The sequence below is a fragment of the Plasmodium relictum genome, assembly GCF_900005765.1.
Source record: "Plasmodium relictum strain SGS1 genome assembly, chromosome: 9".
Classification (NCBI taxonomy): domain Eukaryota; phylum Apicomplexa; class Aconoidasida; order Haemosporida; family Plasmodiidae; genus Plasmodium; species Plasmodium relictum.
The window spans coordinates 1,484,535-1,506,389 of record NC_041687.1 but is presented as its reverse complement, the minus strand read 5'-3'; the positions used below and the strand labels follow the sequence as shown (position 1 = coordinate 1,506,389).

General features: G+C 17.7%; 6 protein-coding genes across 6 annotated transcripts; 5 read left to right on the top strand and 1 right to left on the bottom strand.

Annotated features, from left to right (window-relative positions):
- Position 1: 1 nt before the first annotated feature.
- PRELSG_0940000 (60S ribosomal protein L35ae, putative) lies at positions 2-968 on the top strand (the record flags this gene model as incomplete). Its single annotated transcript, XM_028676852.1, has 3 exons — positions 2-141; positions 620-761; positions 840-968. 3 exons carry the CDS (start codon positions 2-4, stop codon positions 966-968), a joined length of 411 nt encoding a protein of 136 aa, XP_028533300.1.
- A 983-nt stretch (positions 969-1,951) lies between these two features.
- PRELSG_0939900 (60S ribosomal protein L28, putative) lies at positions 1,952-2,554 on the top strand (the record flags this gene model as incomplete). Its single annotated transcript, XM_028676851.1, has 3 exons — positions 1,952-2,093; positions 2,174-2,252; positions 2,389-2,554. The coding sequence occupies 3 exons, from the start codon at positions 1,952-1,954 to the stop codon at positions 2,552-2,554; spliced, it is 387 nt and encodes a 128-aa protein (XP_028533299.1).
- Positions 2,555-3,746: 1,192 nt separating this feature from the next.
- Positions 3,747-5,369, top strand: CPO (coproporphyrinogen-III oxidase, putative; the record flags this gene model as incomplete). The annotated part of the gene is made up of 2 exons (XM_028676850.1): positions 3,747-3,758; positions 4,050-5,369. 2 exons carry the CDS (start codon positions 3,747-3,749, stop codon positions 5,367-5,369), a joined length of 1,332 nt encoding a protein of 443 aa, XP_028533298.1.
- A 799-nt stretch (positions 5,370-6,168) lies between these two features.
- On the bottom strand, positions 6,169-10,859 carry PRELSG_0939700 (conserved Plasmodium protein, unknown function; the record flags this gene model as incomplete). The annotated part of the gene is made up of 3 exons (XM_028676849.1): positions 6,169-6,323; positions 6,575-10,609; positions 10,739-10,859. The coding sequence occupies 3 exons, from the start codon at positions 10,857-10,859 to the stop codon at positions 6,169-6,171; spliced, it is 4,311 nt and encodes a 1,436-aa protein (XP_028533297.1).
- Positions 10,860-12,009: 1,150 nt separating this feature from the next.
- Positions 12,010-13,006, top strand: PRELSG_0939600 (conserved Plasmodium protein, unknown function; the record flags this gene model as incomplete). Its single annotated transcript, XM_028676848.1, has 3 exons — positions 12,010-12,073; positions 12,205-12,274; positions 12,412-13,006. 3 exons carry the CDS (start codon positions 12,010-12,012, stop codon positions 13,004-13,006), a joined length of 729 nt encoding a protein of 242 aa, XP_028533296.1.
- A 1,618-nt stretch (positions 13,007-14,624) lies between these two features.
- On the top strand, positions 14,625-21,251 carry PRELSG_0939500 (conserved Plasmodium protein, unknown function; the record flags this gene model as incomplete). Its single annotated transcript, XM_028676847.1, has 1 exon — positions 14,625-21,251. The coding sequence occupies one exon, from the start codon at positions 14,625-14,627 to the stop codon at positions 21,249-21,251; it is 6,627 nt and encodes a 2,208-aa protein (XP_028533295.1).
- Between the last annotated feature and the right edge of the window lie 604 nt (positions 21,252-21,855).

The window sequence follows — 21,855 nt, the reverse complement described above, 5'->3', positions numbered from 1 at the left end:
GATGGAAGAAAAACAAAATAAAGAAAAAACACTTATTCCCAAAAAAAATAAAGTAAAAAAACAATTAAAGAGTAAGAAATCATCAAAAAAAACCCAAGCAGTTCGATTATATGAGAAAGGAGTTATATTAGGATATAAAAGGTAATTTATAGAAAAAATAAAGAAAATAAAAAAATGTATATAATAAAAAACAAAAAATAATAATAAATTTATTATATATTAACAATAAAAAAATTTCTGATGTTATTTAAATATGTTGTTATGGAGAGAAAAAAAAAATAATTATAATAATAAAAAAGAGAATATTATAGAGTTTCATAGTAAAAATATATATATGTATAAATATCTATAAACGCATAATTAAAAGGAATATTGATTAAAAAAATATTTATAAAAAGATAAAATGTTTTTAAATATGAATTGTGTGAAGAATTAAATGATTTATTAAATATTATCTAATAAAAAAATACATAACTTTATTAAAAAAAAAAAAAATTTTATATATATTAAAATATTAGGATAATAGAATACAAAAAAAAAAAAGAGAATATGATATTTATTAATATTCTTATTTCAATTTACTTCATTTTTTTTTTTTTTTTTTTTTTGTTATTACCAGATCACAGAGAAATCAAGATCCTAATTTTACATTAATAGCTATTAGAAATGTAAATACAAAACAACACGCTCAATTTTATGTAGGAAAGAGAGTGGCTTATATATATAGAACAAATAAGCATCATAATGGAGTGAAAATTAAAGTAAATTAAAAAAAAAAAAATTTTATTTATAGAGAATTCATATATATATATGTTTATTTATTTTTTTTTTTTTTTAAGTGTATTTGGGGAAAAGTATGTAGAACTCATGGAAACAATGGAGTAATAAGAGCTAGATTCAGAACTCACATTCCACCAAAAGCATTTGGAGATAGAGTTAGAATCCTTATGTACCCATCAAATATTTAATTTTTATTAAATCTTTGCATCATTTTATTATATACTTTAATTTTATTTTATTTCAATTTTATCTTTTTTTTTTTTTTATTTATTTTGTCTTATACAATTATTTTGAACGCATGGATATAAAAATAAAAACATACAGTTATAGAAAATATATAATTATTTTTTTTATAAAAATATAAAAAAGAAAAAATAGAATTTTAGTATATTTTAGTAAAATTTAATATCCCTTTTTTTTTAATAAAAAGAGGAGTAATAATTTATAAATATAAGGGTTTCTAAAATATTTCATCTATTTTCTTTAAAAAATAGAACAAAACATAAATGTCTAAATTTTTTTTTTTTTTCAAAATCTAAATAAGCCATTTAATAAATCAGTAAATTTTATGTTAATATTTTGAAAAGAAAATTTAAAATTTTACGTTTTAAAAATTGGGAATACATTTATACTTAATAATCTCTATTAAAATTAATTAAAAAATTAGATATATATAATATATCCACTAATATTTATATGTTTATCTTAAGTGATGAAAGTGATTGTTTAAAATTTGAAATGAAATAATAATTGTAATTTTAAAAGAATAATTTATATATGTAAAAAAGATAAGCTTTTAAAAATATTTGATTTAAGAAAGAAAAATTGAAAAATCTAGAAAGAGTATTAAAAATATAAAGAAAAAAAGAAAAAAAAAACAGTAATATTTTATTATTGCTTTTTTTTTTTTTTTTTTACAGTATATATATAACATGTATGCATATAAAAAAAAAAAAAATTAACAAAATTTTTTTCTTTTTTTTTTTTAATAATGAAAAATTTTGATTAAATTTTTTTTTTTTTATTGAATTTATTTTTAATTTTTATTTAATTAAATTGTATTATTTTTTTTTTCTTTATAAAAAAAAAGTGTTTATATTGGAAAAAAAAAACTTTTTGTAAAATATACAAAAAATTTTATAAATATATTTACAAATAATTTTTTAAGAAAATGATGAATGTGAGTAGTGCTCTTATATGGGAGTTAACAAGAAGAAACAGCTGCTTTCTTAAGAAAAATAGAAGAGGAAAAAACGGAGTATTTTCATGCGATCCTTACAATGTCAATTGTAAAAATGATAAATCCAACAGCGGTATAATTATTTTGTTTTATTTACTTATTTTTTAGTTAATATAAAATAAAATATTCCTCATTATATAATTTTTTCATTAGGTTTAGTAAAAGATAATTGTATAAATGTGGCAATACTGAAAAGAAAACCAGTCTTACTTGTCAAATCATTAAATGAAAAGTAAAATTGAAAAACAATAAAAAAAATAATAATAAACACCGAATATTTCATTAAATATATGTTGTATCTATATATCATATATTTTATTTGTTAATATGCTTATTTTTTTTAATAATTTCCCTTTTTTTTTTATTAGAAATATGGTTGTTAATAAAGAGTATAAAACAAAAAATATTAAGAATTTTGAAAAATTAATTGATGAATATGGAAAAGGTGAAAAAGAAAAAAATAAAAAGAAATTATTGAAAAAATATAAGCGTTTGTGTAAAATATATTGCAACACCCGTAGAGTAAAGAAATGAAGAGCCTAAAAATTATATATATGTATAATATATAAACTTATTTATTACGAGATTTAAATTTAATTATATATATTTTTTAAATACAAATTTAAAAAAAAATTTTTTTTTTTTTTTTTGCTTTTTTTTCCATTAAACTTTAAAAACAAAAAAAAAAACATAAGAAAGAAATTTAAGTCACACGTATTAAATTTGCATCTATTATTAATACCATATCATCCTTTTTTTTTTTTTTATTATTTATTTTTGCTTAAAAATACATAAAGAATTTTGAAGTAAATATATGTTTACATATATGCATTATCTGATGGAGAATTATTTATTATTCTTTATTAAAATTAAAAAAAGGAAAATATATAGAAACATTTACAGCTAAAGAAAAAAAAAAACGTTTAAATTTATTATCTTTTTTATTTTACATGTGAAAAGTTATAATATTTAAAAATATAGAAAAAGGAAATATAATTAAAAATAAAAAGCTTCCTTTTACGACTGAGCATTTTTCTTATTTTTTTTTTATCTTATTTTTTTTTATTGTATCATCTAAATAAAAAAAAAAAATGATATGGGAAAAATGAAAACAACAAAACATAATATAAAAATTATAATTTTTTTTATTTTTATAACTATCTTAATGATTATTCTGTTCTTAACATAATGAGAATTACCAGTGGTAATTCGTCTTGTGTTGATTCAACTATTTTTTTTATTGATATTCAGTATTTCTATGTTATCATTTTTAATGCTACTACGGATATTTCTATATGTCTGTTTAATTTTTGTATTATTTATTATATTTTATTAAACTTAAATATTAATTTGCTTAATGGTGTGATTTTTAAAATAGAATGCATAAAAAAAAAAAAAAGTTGCTTTTTATTTATTTTATTTTTTTTTTTTAATGATTTAATAACCTATACTACTTTTGATATTGTTTTTATGATTTTATTTTATTAATAATTTATATTAATTTATTTTTAAAAAATTACGTATTCATATTTTTAATATTTTTTTTCCTTTTTAGTTTTAGAGTTGTATTTTTTTTTTTTCTATAAAATTTTTTCAAAAAAAATTTTAACTTAATTATCATTGGTATATTTTTTTGTTTATGTTCGCCTAAAAAGTTTTCTTTTTGTTCTAAGGAAAAAAAAAAAAAAAACCTTTGCTATTTTGCAAAATTCATTTCAGAATAAAAATGAAAGATGAGGTATATAAATAATTTTATTTAAAGGAAAAAAAATATTTCATGATACATAATCTATATATATATATATATATATATACACTTAAAATTTTTTTTGGTTATGCATTTGTATCATTTTAATTTATTTGTTATATATATATATATATATATTTTTTAAATTTATGTATCATTTTTAGTAACATTTTTGTAATTTTTTAGTATATTAAAAATGTACATTTTTAGTAATTTTCTTATTTTTTTGTTGTATTTGTTCATTTCAATATCTCCTATATATTTTTTTCTTAAAAATTTTAGATATCTCCTAATGAATATTTTAGAAATTTATGGGAAAATTTATTAAAAAGTGAACAAAAAAATATATGTGATTTATTTGAGTCATTAGATTCGAACAAATTTGAAGAAGAACTTTGGTTTAGAAAATATAAAAAAAATAAAAATGGTGGTGGTGGTATAACTAAGATATTACAAAATGGAAGTGTATTTGAGAAATGCGCAGTAAATTATTCTTGCGTATTTGGAACAATAGATAAAGATGCAGCAAAGCAAATGTGTGTGAATCAATATAATAAAGAATATATTAATACTACTAAGATTTGCCACTCTGATGATATTAATAATATAATTTCAAAAGTTATGAATTCTAATAATATTAGAATAGTAAATGAAAAATATAAATTTTATGCATCAGGAATTTCTATAATTGCTCATCCAGTTAACCCAAATGTTCCTACTATTCACTCTAATTTTAGATTTTTTCAAATATTTATCAAAACTGGAAAAAAGAAAAAAAAAAATAATATTAAAAGTAAAATAGGAAACAACTATAAAAGTATAAAACATTGGTTTGGGGGTGGTTGTGATTTAAGCCCATGTTATATTTTTTCTGATTTATTTAAAGAATTTCATAATTCTTTTAAATTAGCTTGCGATAAATATAATCATTTGTTTTATAAATATTTTAAAATATGGTGTGATTTGTATTTTAGAATTAAACATAGAAACATAAATAGGGGAATAGGGGGAATATTTTTTGATAATTTATTAAATAATAACATAAAATATAAGAAAAATTTTAAAAATGGAACATCAAAAGAAGGTTATAAAAACCCCTTAATTGAAAAAAAAAAATGTAAATGTTACAGTTGCAATGCAATAATGGATAAAAGTTATAGAATGATTTATTTGTTTATTCAAGAATGTATTATTGCTTTTAGAAAATCTTATTTTCATATATTATTAGAAACAATTAATTATAAATATGATGAGAATATGATAAAATGGCAAAAAATATGTAGAGGTAGATACGTTGAGTTTAACTTGATATATGATAGAGGAACAAAGTTTGGTATTGAGTTAAATAAATTTAAAATTTATAGAAGAAAAAAAAAAAATAAAAATATGGAAAACTTTTCATCTACTAATTATATAAAAGATGAAAATTTTGATGAACAAATTTCAGATTATGATTCTGATGAGCATGAAAAAATTGATAATGTTTTGGCTTCTTTGCCATTAAAGTGTGAATTTTTATATAAATATAAAGTAATAAAATATTCAAGGGAATATGAAACATTGCAAATATTAAAACATCCTAAAAGGTGGGTTGATTACTAAAAAAAAAAAAGAAAAAAATAGAATAACTTATTTTTCTTATATAACTTATTTAAATTTCAATAAACAAAATAATATATTTAAATATATTTATTATTCTTTTAAAGTAAAATATTGGAATAAAAAAAAAAAAAAAATTATATAATAAAATAAAATTATATAGTAAATTAGGAATACTAAACAAATAACATAAATAAATCACTTCAAGAAAAAAGAATACGTTATATTTTATTTTAATAACTCCTAAACGCCTTATTATAAATTGTTATATTAAAAATTTTATAAACTATTAATAATAAATTATTAATTAATTATATAACATAAATCACTTTTTTTTTCTCCTTTTTTAAATTTTTTTTAAAATTTTATGTTTATTTTTTTTTTTTTATTTAATGAATTCAAGTATTTATATATTTATAAAATTTTTTTTTCTCAATCAATAAAAAATAAAATAAAATATAATAATGATTGCAAACTTCATTAGACAAATGTCATCATTTATATTTTTTGTTTTAGAAGTAATTTTTTAAAAAAATACAAAAAAAAAAAAAAAGGAAAAAGTAAATAAAAATAGTAATCATAATTTTTCTAACAATTTATTATATTTGTTTAAATTAGAATTTTTCTATAAGCTTAAAATATTTATATGAACATTAAAAAGTTATTTTAATGTTTAATTACGTACATACTTAAAAAGAGTTATTTTTAAACAAAATTTAAAAAAAAAAAAAAAAAAAATCAAATATAATTCAAAAAAAAAAATTTTCACAATGAAGTTTGTTTTTTTTTTTATTTTTTTTTTTTACATATACAAAGAATATGTCTTAATTTTTTTTTTTTTATTAGCGTCATATGAACTAGAATAATTATTTTCACTATTAAAATATTCTCTATAATTTAATTGATTAATTTTATGTTCCTCATTAGAATAACATAAGTTTATATCCTTATACATATCTAAAAAAAAAAAAAAAAAAAAAAAAATTAAAGCAAATAGAATACTTTGTTGAATTAATTTAATTTATCATTTCTTTCATTTTTATTTAATTTTTTTTTCAATTTATTATTTATTTCATCTTAATTATTTAATTTTTTTTTTAATTTATTATTTATTTCATTTTGATTATTTGATTTTTTTTTTTTTTTAATTTATTATTTTTATTTATAATTATTATTATTTTTTTCTTTCATATTTTTAAATTACGTACACATATGATTTCTATTAATATTAATAAAATTGTTGAATAAATCATGTTTTCTTTTTTTAAAATAATAATGTAAGAAAATATCAACATGAACATTCATGCTTCCATTATCAGTTATTTGACTTAAAGAATCATAATCTTCATCAGTATTTTCATTTTCATTTGCTTTATGAACTGTTTCTTTATCACTTGATGAATAAATACAAGCTTCTACATCTTTATAATTTTCATACATATGAAATTTCATATAACTTTTATTTTTTTCATCAATATTATTTGATTTATTTTCATTTGAAGCCTTTGTCTTAGTTTTAGTTATTTCATTTATTTTATTAGTATTATTCATTCCTTTTGATTTGACTGTATTTCCTGATTTTTTCATACGATTATGTATAAAAAAGTATAAATTTTTAAAAGCTTGTAACTTCGCTATTTCCATATGGTCAATATCTTTTAAAATTAATAATCTCATATACCAATTTTTGATAAAAAAAATTCCAAATGAAATATACAAAAAAAAATTTTGTGCAATTTTCTTGAAGAATTTATAGATTTTTAAAAGGAATTTCAGGAAAATATATTTTTTTGATTTATGTTTCCTTTTAAATATATTTTTAATTATCTTAATTATTTTCAATCTTTTAAAAAAATTTTTTTTTGTTCTTTTATTTTTATTTTTTTTAGAATAAGTAATAGCTCTATGCCCATTTTCTGTAAACTCATAGCTTTTTATACTTAAAAATGTAAGCAGAACAAAAAAAAAAAATCGGAAAACAACGAATGGAATATGAGATAATAAGTACACAAAAAATGACATGCTATAACATATAAGAAATAAAATAAATAAATTTACTGATGTATAAAAACCAAAATCCCAATTAAAAGCATATTTAATTTTTTCATAATTCATTGTAAATAATCCCGTAAAATTTTGAGACAAAGTTACTAGAGTAATTAACCTATTAAGAATCATATGGATTTTAGGTACATCACTATTATTAGAAAAAATTGGAACATTTTTATTATCTATTGAATTCATACATAAATAAAAATTATGAAAAGGTGATTTAACAATAGGCATAGGCATATATTTTTTTTTAATATCAAATAAATTACTTTGTTCATTAGTAGAACAGTTATTATTAAAAGCATCTAAAATAAAATTTTTTTTAGGTGATTTCACTTCTGATAAATTATTTGAATAACTGCATGGAGCACTAAAATTATTTGAATGAATATTAATATTATTATCGTTATTTTCATTTTTATAATTATTATGAGAATTCGTTTGACTGTTCATAATATCTGTGTTAAGAATCATTTCATCATTTACTCTTATATAATGTTCATGTCTACTTTGATCTGATATATTATATGATGAATTAAAAATATTTTCATTTTCATAGTCTCTACCATTATCTTCACACTCATTTTTTACACCATTTGTATTTTCTCTATTATTACCCATTTCATATATATCTATTCTACTATTTTCATTTTCTTTATCCTTATCTGTTTCTTCCCTACTTTTTAAGTTACTTTTTTCTTCTTTATTTTTCTCATTTAAAAATTTCGTTTTCTCACTAAGCAAATATTTCCCTTCTTCATCTTTATCTTCTTCTTCTCCTTTTTCTTCTGTACATACAGAAGGCAATTTTCCATTTTTTTTGTTAAATATACTGATAAATCCATTTAAATTTTTATTTTTATTAAAACTTTTCCAATTATTTTTATCTTTATTGTCGAACATAATATCATGTATCTTTTTTGCGAAATTTGTTATGTTGGCTTTTTTATTACTTATTCCTTCTATAGTATCTAAGTTTTTCTTTTTAATATTATTAGTTTTTTTTTTTGTATTTATATTTTCTGTAAGTTCAGTTTTTTTTTCTATTACTTCTTCCATATATTTTAATCCATTTTTATATTTAATTTCCTCATTTTTTTTTATTTCTTCTTCTATTTTTAAATTATCTTTATTAGTGCTATCGAGATCTTTCATTAAATTATTTTCTTCAATACAATAAGAATTATTATTATTATTAGAATTTAAATGATCACCACTATTACAATTGTCATGATATATATCATGGCACCTATTACTACATAAATTGTTATCATAATCATAATTATAATTAGCACTATTGTATTTACCAATATCATTTACGCCATTATTTTTGTTCAATTTATATTTTTCTTCAGTGTTTGAAATATTTTCCATTTTATTTTCTTTTAAATCACTTTTTATATCATCTTTCGATAAAAATAATTTTCCCGAATCACATATATTTAAATTGCAGTTAGATACATTTTCATTTTGTGTACACATGTTAGAGACTTCTTTATTACTTTCTCCTACCTTTTCACTATCACATAGATACTTGCAATAATTAGAATCTATTTCAATTCTATATATGGATATTTCTCTTTCTTTATCATAAAAATGTACGTTCTTATTTTCAATTTTTGATTTAATTTGTTCATGCAAAATTTTATTTTTTCTAACTTTGATCGGACGAAAATTATAAAAAATATTTTTGTGATAATCTACCATTCCATATTTATAGGATAATGAAACGAATAAAATACAGAAAAATATATGAACAAATATAAGACAAAAAGGGGAAAAAACAATCAATCGAAATAAAAATAACCAAAAAAGAAAGATAAAAATCAAATCAAAATAATTTAATTGTATCTTTTCAATTCTTTTGGGATTAAAGATATAAAAAAATTTATATAACCAAAGAGGTAAATGAGTGAGATAAACATAAAAATTTTCACTATAATATTGGCAATAAAGCGGTTCAAATTGAAGAGGTAATTTATAATAAAAAAGTGGCTTCCTTATATTACTAAAAAACGTTAAAAAAAACGGATTTTTTTTAAAAATTATTTTAATTTTAATATTTAAAAAACCCAATGTATACAAGGGATTTAGCATCCCATATTCTTCGAATCCTTCTATTGGTTTAAAAAACTTATAATTAAATAATTTATTATTACATGGGAATATATGTAACCATAAAAAACATTTCATGCAATATTTCATTTTATTTTTAATTTTTTTAATTTTGCATTTATAAGTATTTAAAAGTAAAAATAATGGTATAATAACTCTTCCTAAAACAATATCTTCTTTTTCTTTTTTTCTATTTTTATACTTCACATTTATTACGATATCAGTAAATATATCTTTTACATTATGATTAATATATTCATTTATTACCAAATTATTCATTGGTAATGTTCTTGAACTCAATTTTTTTAATTTACCAACATATTTTCTATCTTCTAATATAGTTGTTACATATATAGATACATCACTGATGCTTACATTCTTGTTAAAAAATAATAATTTTGCTTCTTTAATAAATAAATTTATTTTACATAAACTACTTTCCTTTCTCATACAATAACTTTCTTTATTTTCTTCAAAAATGTTAGAATTTGACGAATTTTCATTTATATTTGTAGGATACTTTTCAGAATTTGAAGAGCAAAAAGAGGATGGGATATTTATTGAAGAAGCATTTAACTCAGAAGAAATAGAATTAGATTTAGATTGTGAAGATAAACTTGAAGTATTAAAAGAACAATTAGATGTAAAAAAAGGTGAACAACAAGATGATACTACATTAGAATTTAATGATGCTATTTTATTAGGAGACTCATTTGAAATATTATGATGAAGGTGGCATTTATCTTTTTCTATTAATAAACTCTTCCTATTTTTCTTTTTTTTTTTTTCCTTATTAGAATTTAATAAATAAGATGGAGATAAATAAGATTCATCTATTTTTAAATAATTTATATCATTAGAATTGTTATTCTCTTCATTGTGTTTATAATTTTTGTTATTATTGCTATCTTTTTTTTTGCTTTCTTCATATGTTATTTCTTCAACCCTTTTCTTCTTTTTTTTTTTCTTTTTCTTTTTTTTGAAATACCATTTAAAATCTAAGTTATTTGCATTGTAACATATATCGTCATTTTTAAAAAAATATTTCGACGAAATAACTTTGCTGATTATTTTTCCTAATTGAGTCTTAAAAAAATGGAAAAAAAAAAAAAAAAAAGATAATTCAAGCATATGTAAAATAAAAAAAAATTTTATGAAGAAATATTATAAAGTATATACTTTATAAATCTATATATATAATAAACTTACACCTTGTATATTTTGAATATTTTCTATAGGAGCATTCTTATTAGTAAAAGAATCAATCACATTTTCAATCAATTTTTCTGAAAATGATATTAACTTTTTATTTATCCATGTTGACATTTTTATAAATTAAAACATATATATAAGAGAAAATAATTTTGTAGTATATATTATATTTTTTGAAAATTTAAAAAAAGAAAATTCATATTTAATATCTTTTTGCTACACACAGACATTAATATATAAAAATTTTGTTAAACTTTATATTAAAAAATTTTTTGGTATTTTTATGTTATCTTCAAATATTTCTTTTTCTTTGTTACATAAATATAAAAAATAAAACAATATAATTTAATTTATAAAATATATTTTATTAATTTATGTATACAAAAAAAAAAAAAAAAAAAAATTACCATATAAATTTACATAAAAAATTACATTCTATAACTATTTATATATAAAAAAAAAAAAGGTTAATGCGATTTATAAAAAAAAAAATATCAATTTTGAAAAAGGAGTTTTTATAAAATCTAATAATCAAAAATAAAAAAAGGATTATTTCGTATTTATAGGAAAATATTAATACTTTGGGCTAATATAATATTATCTATTTTTAAAAAATTTATATAAATATATTATTCTACAAAACTTAAAATGCATATATAAATATGTAGTTTATAATACATTACATTAAAAAAAAAAAAAAATACATGAGAAATATAAGAAACGTACTTGGCTGGCAATTTTTTAATTTTCTCAATAGTGTATTTTTTTTTTTTTTTTTGGATAAATAGATAATTATAAACATTTTTTTTTTAAACTTAAATACACATAAAACAGAAGGTAGTAAAATTATCTATGCAATGTTTTTGTTTATTTTCACTTTTTTTTTTAAATGAACTATTCTTTACAACTGAAATATACTAAAATGTATATATTATGTCTCTTAAAAATAAAATTTATAAATATAAATATTATAAAAAAATTTTAAAAAATAAATAATACATCATTAGCCCATAATAATTTTTACTTTTTTAGCTATAACCTTTATTTTTATTTTAGTTTTACATCTTTTTTTAGTTTTAACATCAAAGTCTTCTATATACTTTTGGAAACAAAAAAATAAAGAAAAAAATCTTTCATCATAAAGAATTTTTTAATCCATTAAATTTTTTTTTTTTTATCATAAAATAAAAATTATTTTTTTTAAATATTTGAATAAAATATATAAAAAAAAAAAAAAAAAATAAATAATAAATACTTGATAAAAATGTTATTGAATAAAGATGATTCAACAAAATTTTCTGTCTTTTTAAACCTATTTAGAGCAAGGGGTATATAAAGCAACAAATATATGTATATATTTATATATGTATAAATTATGAAATTTTACTTTTACCTAATTATTACATTTATGTATATGTATAGTATTAAATTTTTTTTTTGTTTTTTTTTTTTTTTCCAGTTAATTTACTTGAGATAAAAAAAAGAAATGAAATTGCAATTCAAAAAAAAAAAATACATTTTATGTTATTGTAAGTCATAATTGCATCATATATAACTATATAAATTTTTTTTTCTAATGTCCATATGCTTACTTATGCATTCATTTTTAATTTTTACACATTTTCTATATTTTATTTATATTTATTTTTATTTTTTTTTTTAAAAGGAATAATGAAATAGAGAAGGCACATGAAAATATTTGTATAATGCTGAGAAATGATATTATACATGAAGTATGTAAAAAGTTAATTACACAATGTAATGATTTTAATTCAATTATGTTTTTTAAAAAGAAAAGTGATAGTAGCGATGAATTGAAAAAATGTCTACGAAATATATTATATTGTTCTAATAAATTGAATATAAGTAATACGGAAAATTTAAGAAATAATTTTATTAAAATATTTGGTAAAAAATATATAGAACTGATTGAAACAGATTTTATTTTAATTGACCAAAATATTATTTCACTTATTAATAAATATAACTTTTCATATAAAGAAATAGAAGAAGTAGAAAATATGCTTTTAAATAAAATGAATATACCAATAAATGTAAGGAGACATTGTTTTTGTGAAACATGTAATCCTACACAAAATGATAACGTTCTTTGTGATTTAAATAAAAATGATATACTTGAAATTGTAAATAAATATTCTCAATGTGCTGAATGTATTTTTGATAATAAGAGAAAAGAAATATTTAAAAACATTGAAAAACAACTAATATTAAAATTAAATAAAAATCTTTTAAAAAATTAAAAAAAAATTAGTATATAGATAATACATGTTGAGAGAATTTATTCAACACCTATTTTTCAATTATGAAATTTCTTTTTTATCATGCCAATATTAATGGAATAATTTTCAAAATTGAAATTATATTTTTACTTTTTTAATTTTATAATGAAAAAATGTGTTCTAGTTTTTATATATCTACTTTTATATTCTTACAAATATTAAAAAAAAAAAAGTAGTACTTTAATTTTATTAAAAAATTAAATTATAATTCATTAAAAAAAATATTTTAATTAGTAAGATTATTTTATTTTTCTTAATTTACATAAAAATAAAATTTTTTGTTATTAAAAAAAAAAAAATGAATTTTTTTTATTTTTGAAATCTTTTTAAAAACCTTAAATCTTAATTTAATCAAATTTGTACAACAAAATTAAAATTTATATAAATTAAAAAAAAAAAAATTTTATTAAGAAACTAATTAAATAAAAAAATTAAAAAAAAAATATTTATAAAAATAAAACTTTTTATAAAAATAAAATTTATATTTTTAATAAAAATTTAACTTTTTGTAAATTTTATCAACTTCATTTTAAGAATTGTAAAAAAGAAGGAAAAATGAGCATACCGAAAAATGAAAGTAAAATTATGTAAAACATTGAAATAATAAAAACAAATAAATGGTAACTTTGATAAATAAATGAAAAACAAAATTAAGATAATGTTACAATAATAATTTTATAATAATGAATTTTTTATCTTTATTAAGAACATAATATTTATTAATGAAAATTTTTAATTTTATATATTACATTCTAATAAAAATATACGACATTATTTTATTAGAAGGTGATAAAAAAAAATACCGTAATATTTATAGGATATAATTCTTGTTTGAATTAATAAATGAAATTACCAAAAAGTTTTAATTTTATGTATCATTTTTTATTTATTATAATATTTTATGAGATTAAAAATATTTTTTTTCCTCTTTTTTTTTAAATATATTCAAATGCATGCACTATTATTGCTAATATTTTTTTTTTTTTGTAAAATTTATGCATACAATTTTTTTGTCTTGACTTAAATTTTTACCATTCTAGTAGTAAAGGGAAATTATTTTAAATAATCAAGTTTATATATCTTTTTAAATATGATAATTTCTTTTTTTTTTTTTTTTTCTTATTTAATAATATTATTTTATTAAATATCCATGTATCCGTTTTTTCTTTTTTTTTTTTTTTTTAATTTTACTTAAAAAGACTGTACTTTTTTTAGTACTGCTTTTTTTTTTTTTATTTCACTTTTTGAAAAATGATATATATTCTTTTTAAAAAGATAAAATAAAAAATTATAAGGAAAAACACATGAATGATTGTAATTACATATATTAATTTATTAATGAATATATATTATGCTAAAATAATTATATCTGAATAAAAATATATAAACAAAAGTGTTTTTGTAAATATATTATTTATAGTTTTAATTCAAGAAAAATAAAGTGAAAGAGATTAATATAAAAAGGAATTGATGAAAAGAAATTAAAAAAAAAAAAAAAAAAAAAATTATAAACATAGTTACAGCTGTTATTTTTTTTTAAAAAAAAAAAAAAAAGAAATAAAATTTTAAGGTTTTAAATATGAATCAAAAAAAAGGTAGCATTAATAAGATAAATAGACAAATCAATGGAAATTTAAAAAAAAAAAATAATTACAAGGAAAACGGTTATAACTATTCAAATAATAAAAAGGTTTTTAAGTTTATGAATGATTTAAAATATACTAATTATAACAATATAGATGATATAAATTCAGACAAAAATTCAAGTAGCAGTAGAAATGAAGAAAATTATAATATAAATAATAATAAAAATAAAAATCAATATGATAAAAAAGAAGATGATGCAGAAGAGGAAGAAGGAGATGAAGACGATGAAGAAACAAATAGTAGTGAATTAAGTAATTTTTCACCAAATAAAAAAAATAAAGAAAACTTAGATTACAAAAATTATTGTTTTTATAATGATTTTGATGATTCAAAAAATAGCACAAATAAAAAAAGTAAAGTAAATTTGAAAAATTATAATTCTGATTATTATGACATTTATTCTAATATATACTCATATTATGACATATTCACTGAAGATAAAAATGAAAAAAAAAAATTTAAATATTTCAATGATGTATTTTCTAACTTTGATAGAAAATATGAAAATAATGAATTTAATTATGATGCTAATATGAATAAAAAACTGTCTGAAAAATATTTATCATCACAAAAAAAAAGGAATAACTTTAATAAGAATTACAACAAAGAAAATATTAATGAAAATAATATTAACTTTATAAATGAAAATATATATAATGAATATTACACGAGTTCAAATGAAGTAAGCTCAAAGAAAAATGTAAATAAAAATTTTATGAATATGGAATATCCAAATAAAAGAAAAACCAAAAAAAAAAAAAAAAAAAAAAATACTAGTGATATAAGTATAAATGAAGAGAAGTTAAATTTTAATGATTTTAAAAAAAATGATATGAATAATGTAGGAAATTACTACACAAATAATTTTAGTGGTATAAAAAATAATAATTTTAGTAAAGAAAAAAATAAAGAATTCAATTACAGTGATGATTTTTTGAAAAAAAAAAAATCTCGAATATCCGATAATGAAAATAGTGAAATAAGTAGTTATTTATACGGAAAATATTCAAAAATGAAAGAAAATAAAAAAATGAAAAATGTTTTTAAAGAAAAAAGTGCTAGTAATATAAGTTTAGATAGTTCTTGTTCTTTTGAGTTAGATTTTTTTCATGATAAAGAAAAAACTTCAGATATGAAGAAATGCAAAAAATTTTTAAAAAATCCTACCAGAAAAAGAATGTATAAATTAAAAAAAATAATTGAAATATTGGAATACTCAATATATAATGAAGAAAAAGAAGGTGCAAAGTTAGAGTCAAAGTTATATGAATATGTTTTATTAACCAAAAGTTTAAAACAAAAAATCTCTAATTTAGAAGAATTAAATAACACTAATAAAAATAAAATGACTTCATACGAAAAAGATATTTCTAAACTTAAAGAGCAGAATGAAGAAATGAAGTTAACATTATCCACTTTTGAAAATGAATTGAGTAATTTAATTAATAAATTTGATAAAAATTTTGCAAAAGAATTAATAGACACAAAATCACAAAATGATATATTAAAAAAGGAAGTAGAAAGATTAAAAATGGAAGTTGAAAAAAAAAATTATGAAATAAAAAAAATAGAAAATTTAAATGATATTACAAAAAAAAACAATAATGAAAGTTTTATAACAAATAATAATAATGCAAACAACATTTCAAATGGTGAAAGTAATGAAAAAATAGACGGCAACTTAACAAATAATAAAACAATAAATACTAAAAGTAATTGTCAGGATATAAATGAAAAAAATAAAGAAGTGACAATATATGAATTTCCTTATTATAATGGTAATAGTGAAATGATTGATTTAAATATAATAGATGATTTTATTTCTAAAATGAAAACTATGAGAATGACTTTTGAAAAAAATATAGAAAAATATGATGAAGAAACAAAATCCCTAATATATGGATGTTATATATCTAATTTTTTATTAGAAAATAAAGATATTTGCAATCATAAAAAAGTATTAAAACAGTTGCAAGAATTCTGTATCTCAGAGTCAAAAATTTTAAGTATTCATATGTGTTTAAAAAAAGAAAGAAGTGATTTACCAATTAAACAATTAGAAAAAGAAATTATAAAACAATTAGAAGATTCTGATTTAGATAAAAATAAAGACAGAGCTTGTATGATAAATTCTATTATTTTATTATTAATTTTTAAAAATATGCATATTTTTAATTTATACAAAATCTTTATAACGTCATTAAAATATGATAATTTCCGATGGATAAGAATAATTAAAAAAGCTCTTTTTCTTAAATTTTTTGATTTATGTTTGATTGATACAAACATGAAAATTAATGAAATGCAAAATCAGAAAGAAGCAAAGTTAATTAATATTAATGTTAATGATTCAAATACCAATGAAAATATAAATTACAATATTAAGCACCCATTGTTTTACTGTGCAAATGATACCTTGAAAAATTTTGTAACAACTATGTATTTAAATTTTTCTAAAGATCCTATTAATCCCCAAAATAATGATAATATATATCATTATGTATTACAGCAAAGGAACTTAGATGTATTAAAGATATTAAAATTATCAGGAAAGAATTACAATTATATATTTAATAAAAATTCAGAAAATAAAACTCCATTAGATTATATTGATAACGAAGATATAAAAATAGATTTAATATCAGGATATATATTAGATATAGCAGGAAAAGGAGCTGAAAATTATAAAAATTCCAAGTATGAAGTAGCATATGATTTATACACAGAGGCATTAGAAAAACAGATAAAATTGTCAGAATCAGTAAAAATGGGAAAATCAATGAATGAAAATATTGGAAAATTATATTATAATAGAGCAAGAACATTAATGCATTTAAATAAATGGATAGATGTAATTGAAAATTGCAATAATTGTTTAAAATACATACCTAAGTATGTTAATGCTTTTGATACACAAATTCAAGCTTATGAAAACTTATTAGAGTATGAAAATGCTCTTCTTACATATAAAAATATGTGTATTAAATGTAACATTAAACCAGATGAAAAAGAAGAAAAACTAAAATCACAAATTAATGCTACATGTTTTCAAATTTTAAATATAAATAAAAATTGTAATGTTGCAGAAATTAAACAAGCATTTTCCAATTTGTCAAAAAAGTGGCATCCAGATAAATTAGGAATTAACATTAGTGCGGATATAAAGAAAAGACATAACAACCATTTCAAAAGATTATTTAAAGCAAAACAGTTGTTATTAAATGATATTGAAAGGCAAAAAGAAAAGAAAAAAAAGGAAACAAATTATATATACCCACAAATTATTGAAGATATAAAATTCTCAAACAATAATAATAAAAAAAATAATATGAATGATAAAGAATCAAATAAAAACAATTACAATAAAGAAGAAAAAAAAAATGATACATATGAAACATCTTATAACACATGTCACAAAAATATAAACACAACAAATTTTTCAAAGATAAATCAGAATAATAATAATAATAATAATACTGATAAAAACTTTTACAACAAAAATAATAATAATACAAACATGAATGATTCAAAAAGTAATATTTATAATTCTTATAAGGATGACATTGATAAATTTCAAGAAAAGCTAAAAAATTTAAATAAAGGAAACAATGATAATGAAAATAATAAATTTTTTAACCCGTTTCCTAATATATTTGACAATAAATTTTCTAATTTGAATAATGAAAAAATTGACGAAAATTTTTATAAAAAGTTAAAAGAAGAATATGAAGGATTAAGTGATGATGAATTAAATAATCTTAAAACCAAATTATCAAATTCTATTAATAACCTTATCCAAACAGAAATTAATTCAAAAAGAGAATATCAAGAATTATGCATTAAAGAAAAAACAAATGTAATTATGAATGCAAGATTATGTATATTACAGGAAATACAAAAAGCTTTATGTGTCCGATTGGATAAAGAAAGAAAATTAAAGGTTATTGAGAATATTCTTAAAAATAGAAATGATGAAAGATCAGCTAACATAAATAAAACCAACTCATTTTCAAAAAAAAACGATACAGAAGAAGTATACGAAGAGAGTAATAATACTGATAAAAAACAAAACAATAACTATAGTAACATCGATGACAGATTTAATATAAAAAGGAGTACATTTGAAAATGAAGAAATTGATCAACAAAAAAAAGAAGATAAAAATATTGAAGTAGAACAAGAAGAAAAAAAGAAAAGTAGAGAAGATTATAAGGATGAAAAAAGTTGTGAGGAAAAAAAAGAAGATGAAGAATTAGAAAACAATTGTGAGAAAAAGGGATGTGTTGATGATGATGATAACTATGATAATGAAAATGAAGAATACGAAGAAGAATTTGGTGAAACAGATGAAGCAGAACAAAAGGATAATAATAGTAATATTCCATATTACCAAGAAGAAAAAGATAGCAATAATGAAGAAGACAAAAAAAAAAGAAATAAAGAAAGAGAAACATTTGATGATGAGCAAAAAAAAAAAAAAGTAATTAATGACTACGGAAATAGTAAAGAAAGTAAAAAAAATAAAAAAATAAAAGAATTTAAGAACAATAATATGGAAGATCAAGATAAAATGAATGAATTAAATAAAATTAAAATGGATGAATCAAGAAGTACAAATTCTGAAAATTTTAAGTATATAGATGAAAAAAATATATATCATGAAAATAAAGAGATGTATGAAGATTTCCAAGGTACTGAAAAAAATAATAATTTTTTTACAAACATAACGAAGCAGTTGAATCAACCATTTAAGTATGTGAGCGTTCTAATTAAAAACAAGAAATTAAACGAGAACGAAAAAAATAGTAATGAAAATTTATCAGAAGACAATTTTATTTTTATAAATAACAATAATAAAAAAGAAAGTAGTAATAGTAATAATAATTTATTTTATAATTTAAATAATGAAAATTTTTACCAAGAAGATATAAATGAAAAAGAAGGTACAAAAAATGAATGTATTATATCAAATAACAAAACTTTTGAAAAGGCAATAAATAAAAAAGGTGGAAACAATTTTGTACATAATATTAATTATGATAATAAAACAGATAGCAGTAATAATAATAAAAAGGAGGAATCATCTCAATCACCTTTAAGTGAAGAATATAATTATGAAAATTTTACAAAAAATATGGAAACCGAAGATGCTGATAATTCAAATAAAATGAATTCAATAAATGAAGATTCTTTTTACAAAAAAAAATTTAATATAAATGAGAATATTATTATGTTTCCAAATAAAAATGATTATTTTCAAGATAATAACACTATAAAAAATGACAAAAATTTTAAAATAGGATTCCCCAATGAAAATATTAATGAAGATTATTTTGAAAATAATTCATTTATAAATTTGAACTCTAGCAATTTACATTTTTTTGATAAAAAACAGCCTTTTAAAATAAATGAAAAAAAATTTTATCAGAATGAAGATAAAGAAGAAGAAAATATAAATAATGAGGATAACTTAATAAATTTTGATAATTTTGTGAAAAAAGAAGAACGTTTATCATCATCAAGAATTAGTGGTAACAATTTTGCCAATAAGAACATAGATAAAAACAATTTATTTAATAGAATTATAAGTAATAGTTCTAGTAATTTGAATGATTCTTATTCAGAAAAATTTACAGAAAAACATTTAATTTATTCAAATGACAATTTTAATAAAGAAAAAAAAATAAATAAAGTAAAAGATACAAATATTAAATACACAAGCGACAATGAAGTAATAAATAATGAGAAGTTTTTTAATTTATACAATGAAAAGAAAAAAATGAACACGTATGAATCCTCATTTTTTAATCAGAACTTACTATCTCCTGATTCCTCAAATAATAGAAGTAATTTTGAAAAAAATACTTCAAAAAAAAAAGATGAAAATGCCGTATCCTTTTTAAATTATGATAATAAGTTTGATAACTATAAAAATAAAGAAGCAAACAATATTTATAAAGTAGATAATAGTAATGATATTAAAGATGAAAAAAATTTCAACATCAATTTAAATGAAAGTGAAAATAATTTATATCAAAATGATAATGATACAATAAATGAAAAATTAAATAATAATGTTGATAGTTTTATTTATGATGAAAACAAATTTCTAAATAATACTTCAAATTTTTATAATTTAAACAAATCATATAATTATGAAACTAAAAAATTTAGGAATTCAATGATATTTTTAAATGAAAATGAAAACGAAAGCGAAAATAAAAATATAAAGAAAATGTTTTCTGGTGAATTAAATTCAATTTCATTAAACAAAACATTTGATCAAAAAAATAAATTCCCATTTATTGAAAATTTAGAAAAACTTAAATATAAGAATATTAAAGGAAAAGTAAAAAAAGACGAAAATGAAGTAATTAAATTAAAAAAATCATGTCTTGATAAAATGAATACAAAAATAGAATTAGAAAGAAATAAAAAAAATGAGTCAAAAGAAAATGGTTTACTTAAAAAAAATTCAAAAAAAAATTATAACGATGACAAACAAAAAAATGTTGACCACAGCAGAAAAAGTAAACTAAAAACAAAAGACAAGCAATAAACATAAGATAAACTACTTTTTTCAAATTATGTATATGCAATGTTTTAGTTATTATTATCACTAATTTGAACTTTAGTTAAAATTAAAAATAAACAAATACTTTATTAAAAAAGTAAAATAGTTAAAAAAAAAAAAGCATTAAAATGAATTTTATATAAAGAATTAGTATGTTTATATATATATATATATATATAGTTTGTTTATTTTTTTATTTTTTTTTAATTAGATTTTATATAATTTTTTGAAGAAAATGTAAAGAGAATTTTTTTTTTTTTAATATAAATTTTTCCTTAATAAATGGGATAAAAAGTCATATGTATCGTAATTTCATTTTCTCATAATACTTTTTATTCTAAAAATGTATAATATATAAAACATTAACAAGTTAAAAAAATATAGCATATTTGAATTGTTACAATAATTAGATTATTTATTTTGTTTATTTTCTTATTTTTATGTTTTTTTTTTTTTTTTTTACAGTTTTGAAATTTTATTTTATATTTTTTTTTTTATATATCATGATTTAAAAAAAAAAATATTTAGTATATATTTTTTTTCCTTTTTATTACATTTTATTTTATAATATATCCTATTTTTTCTTTTT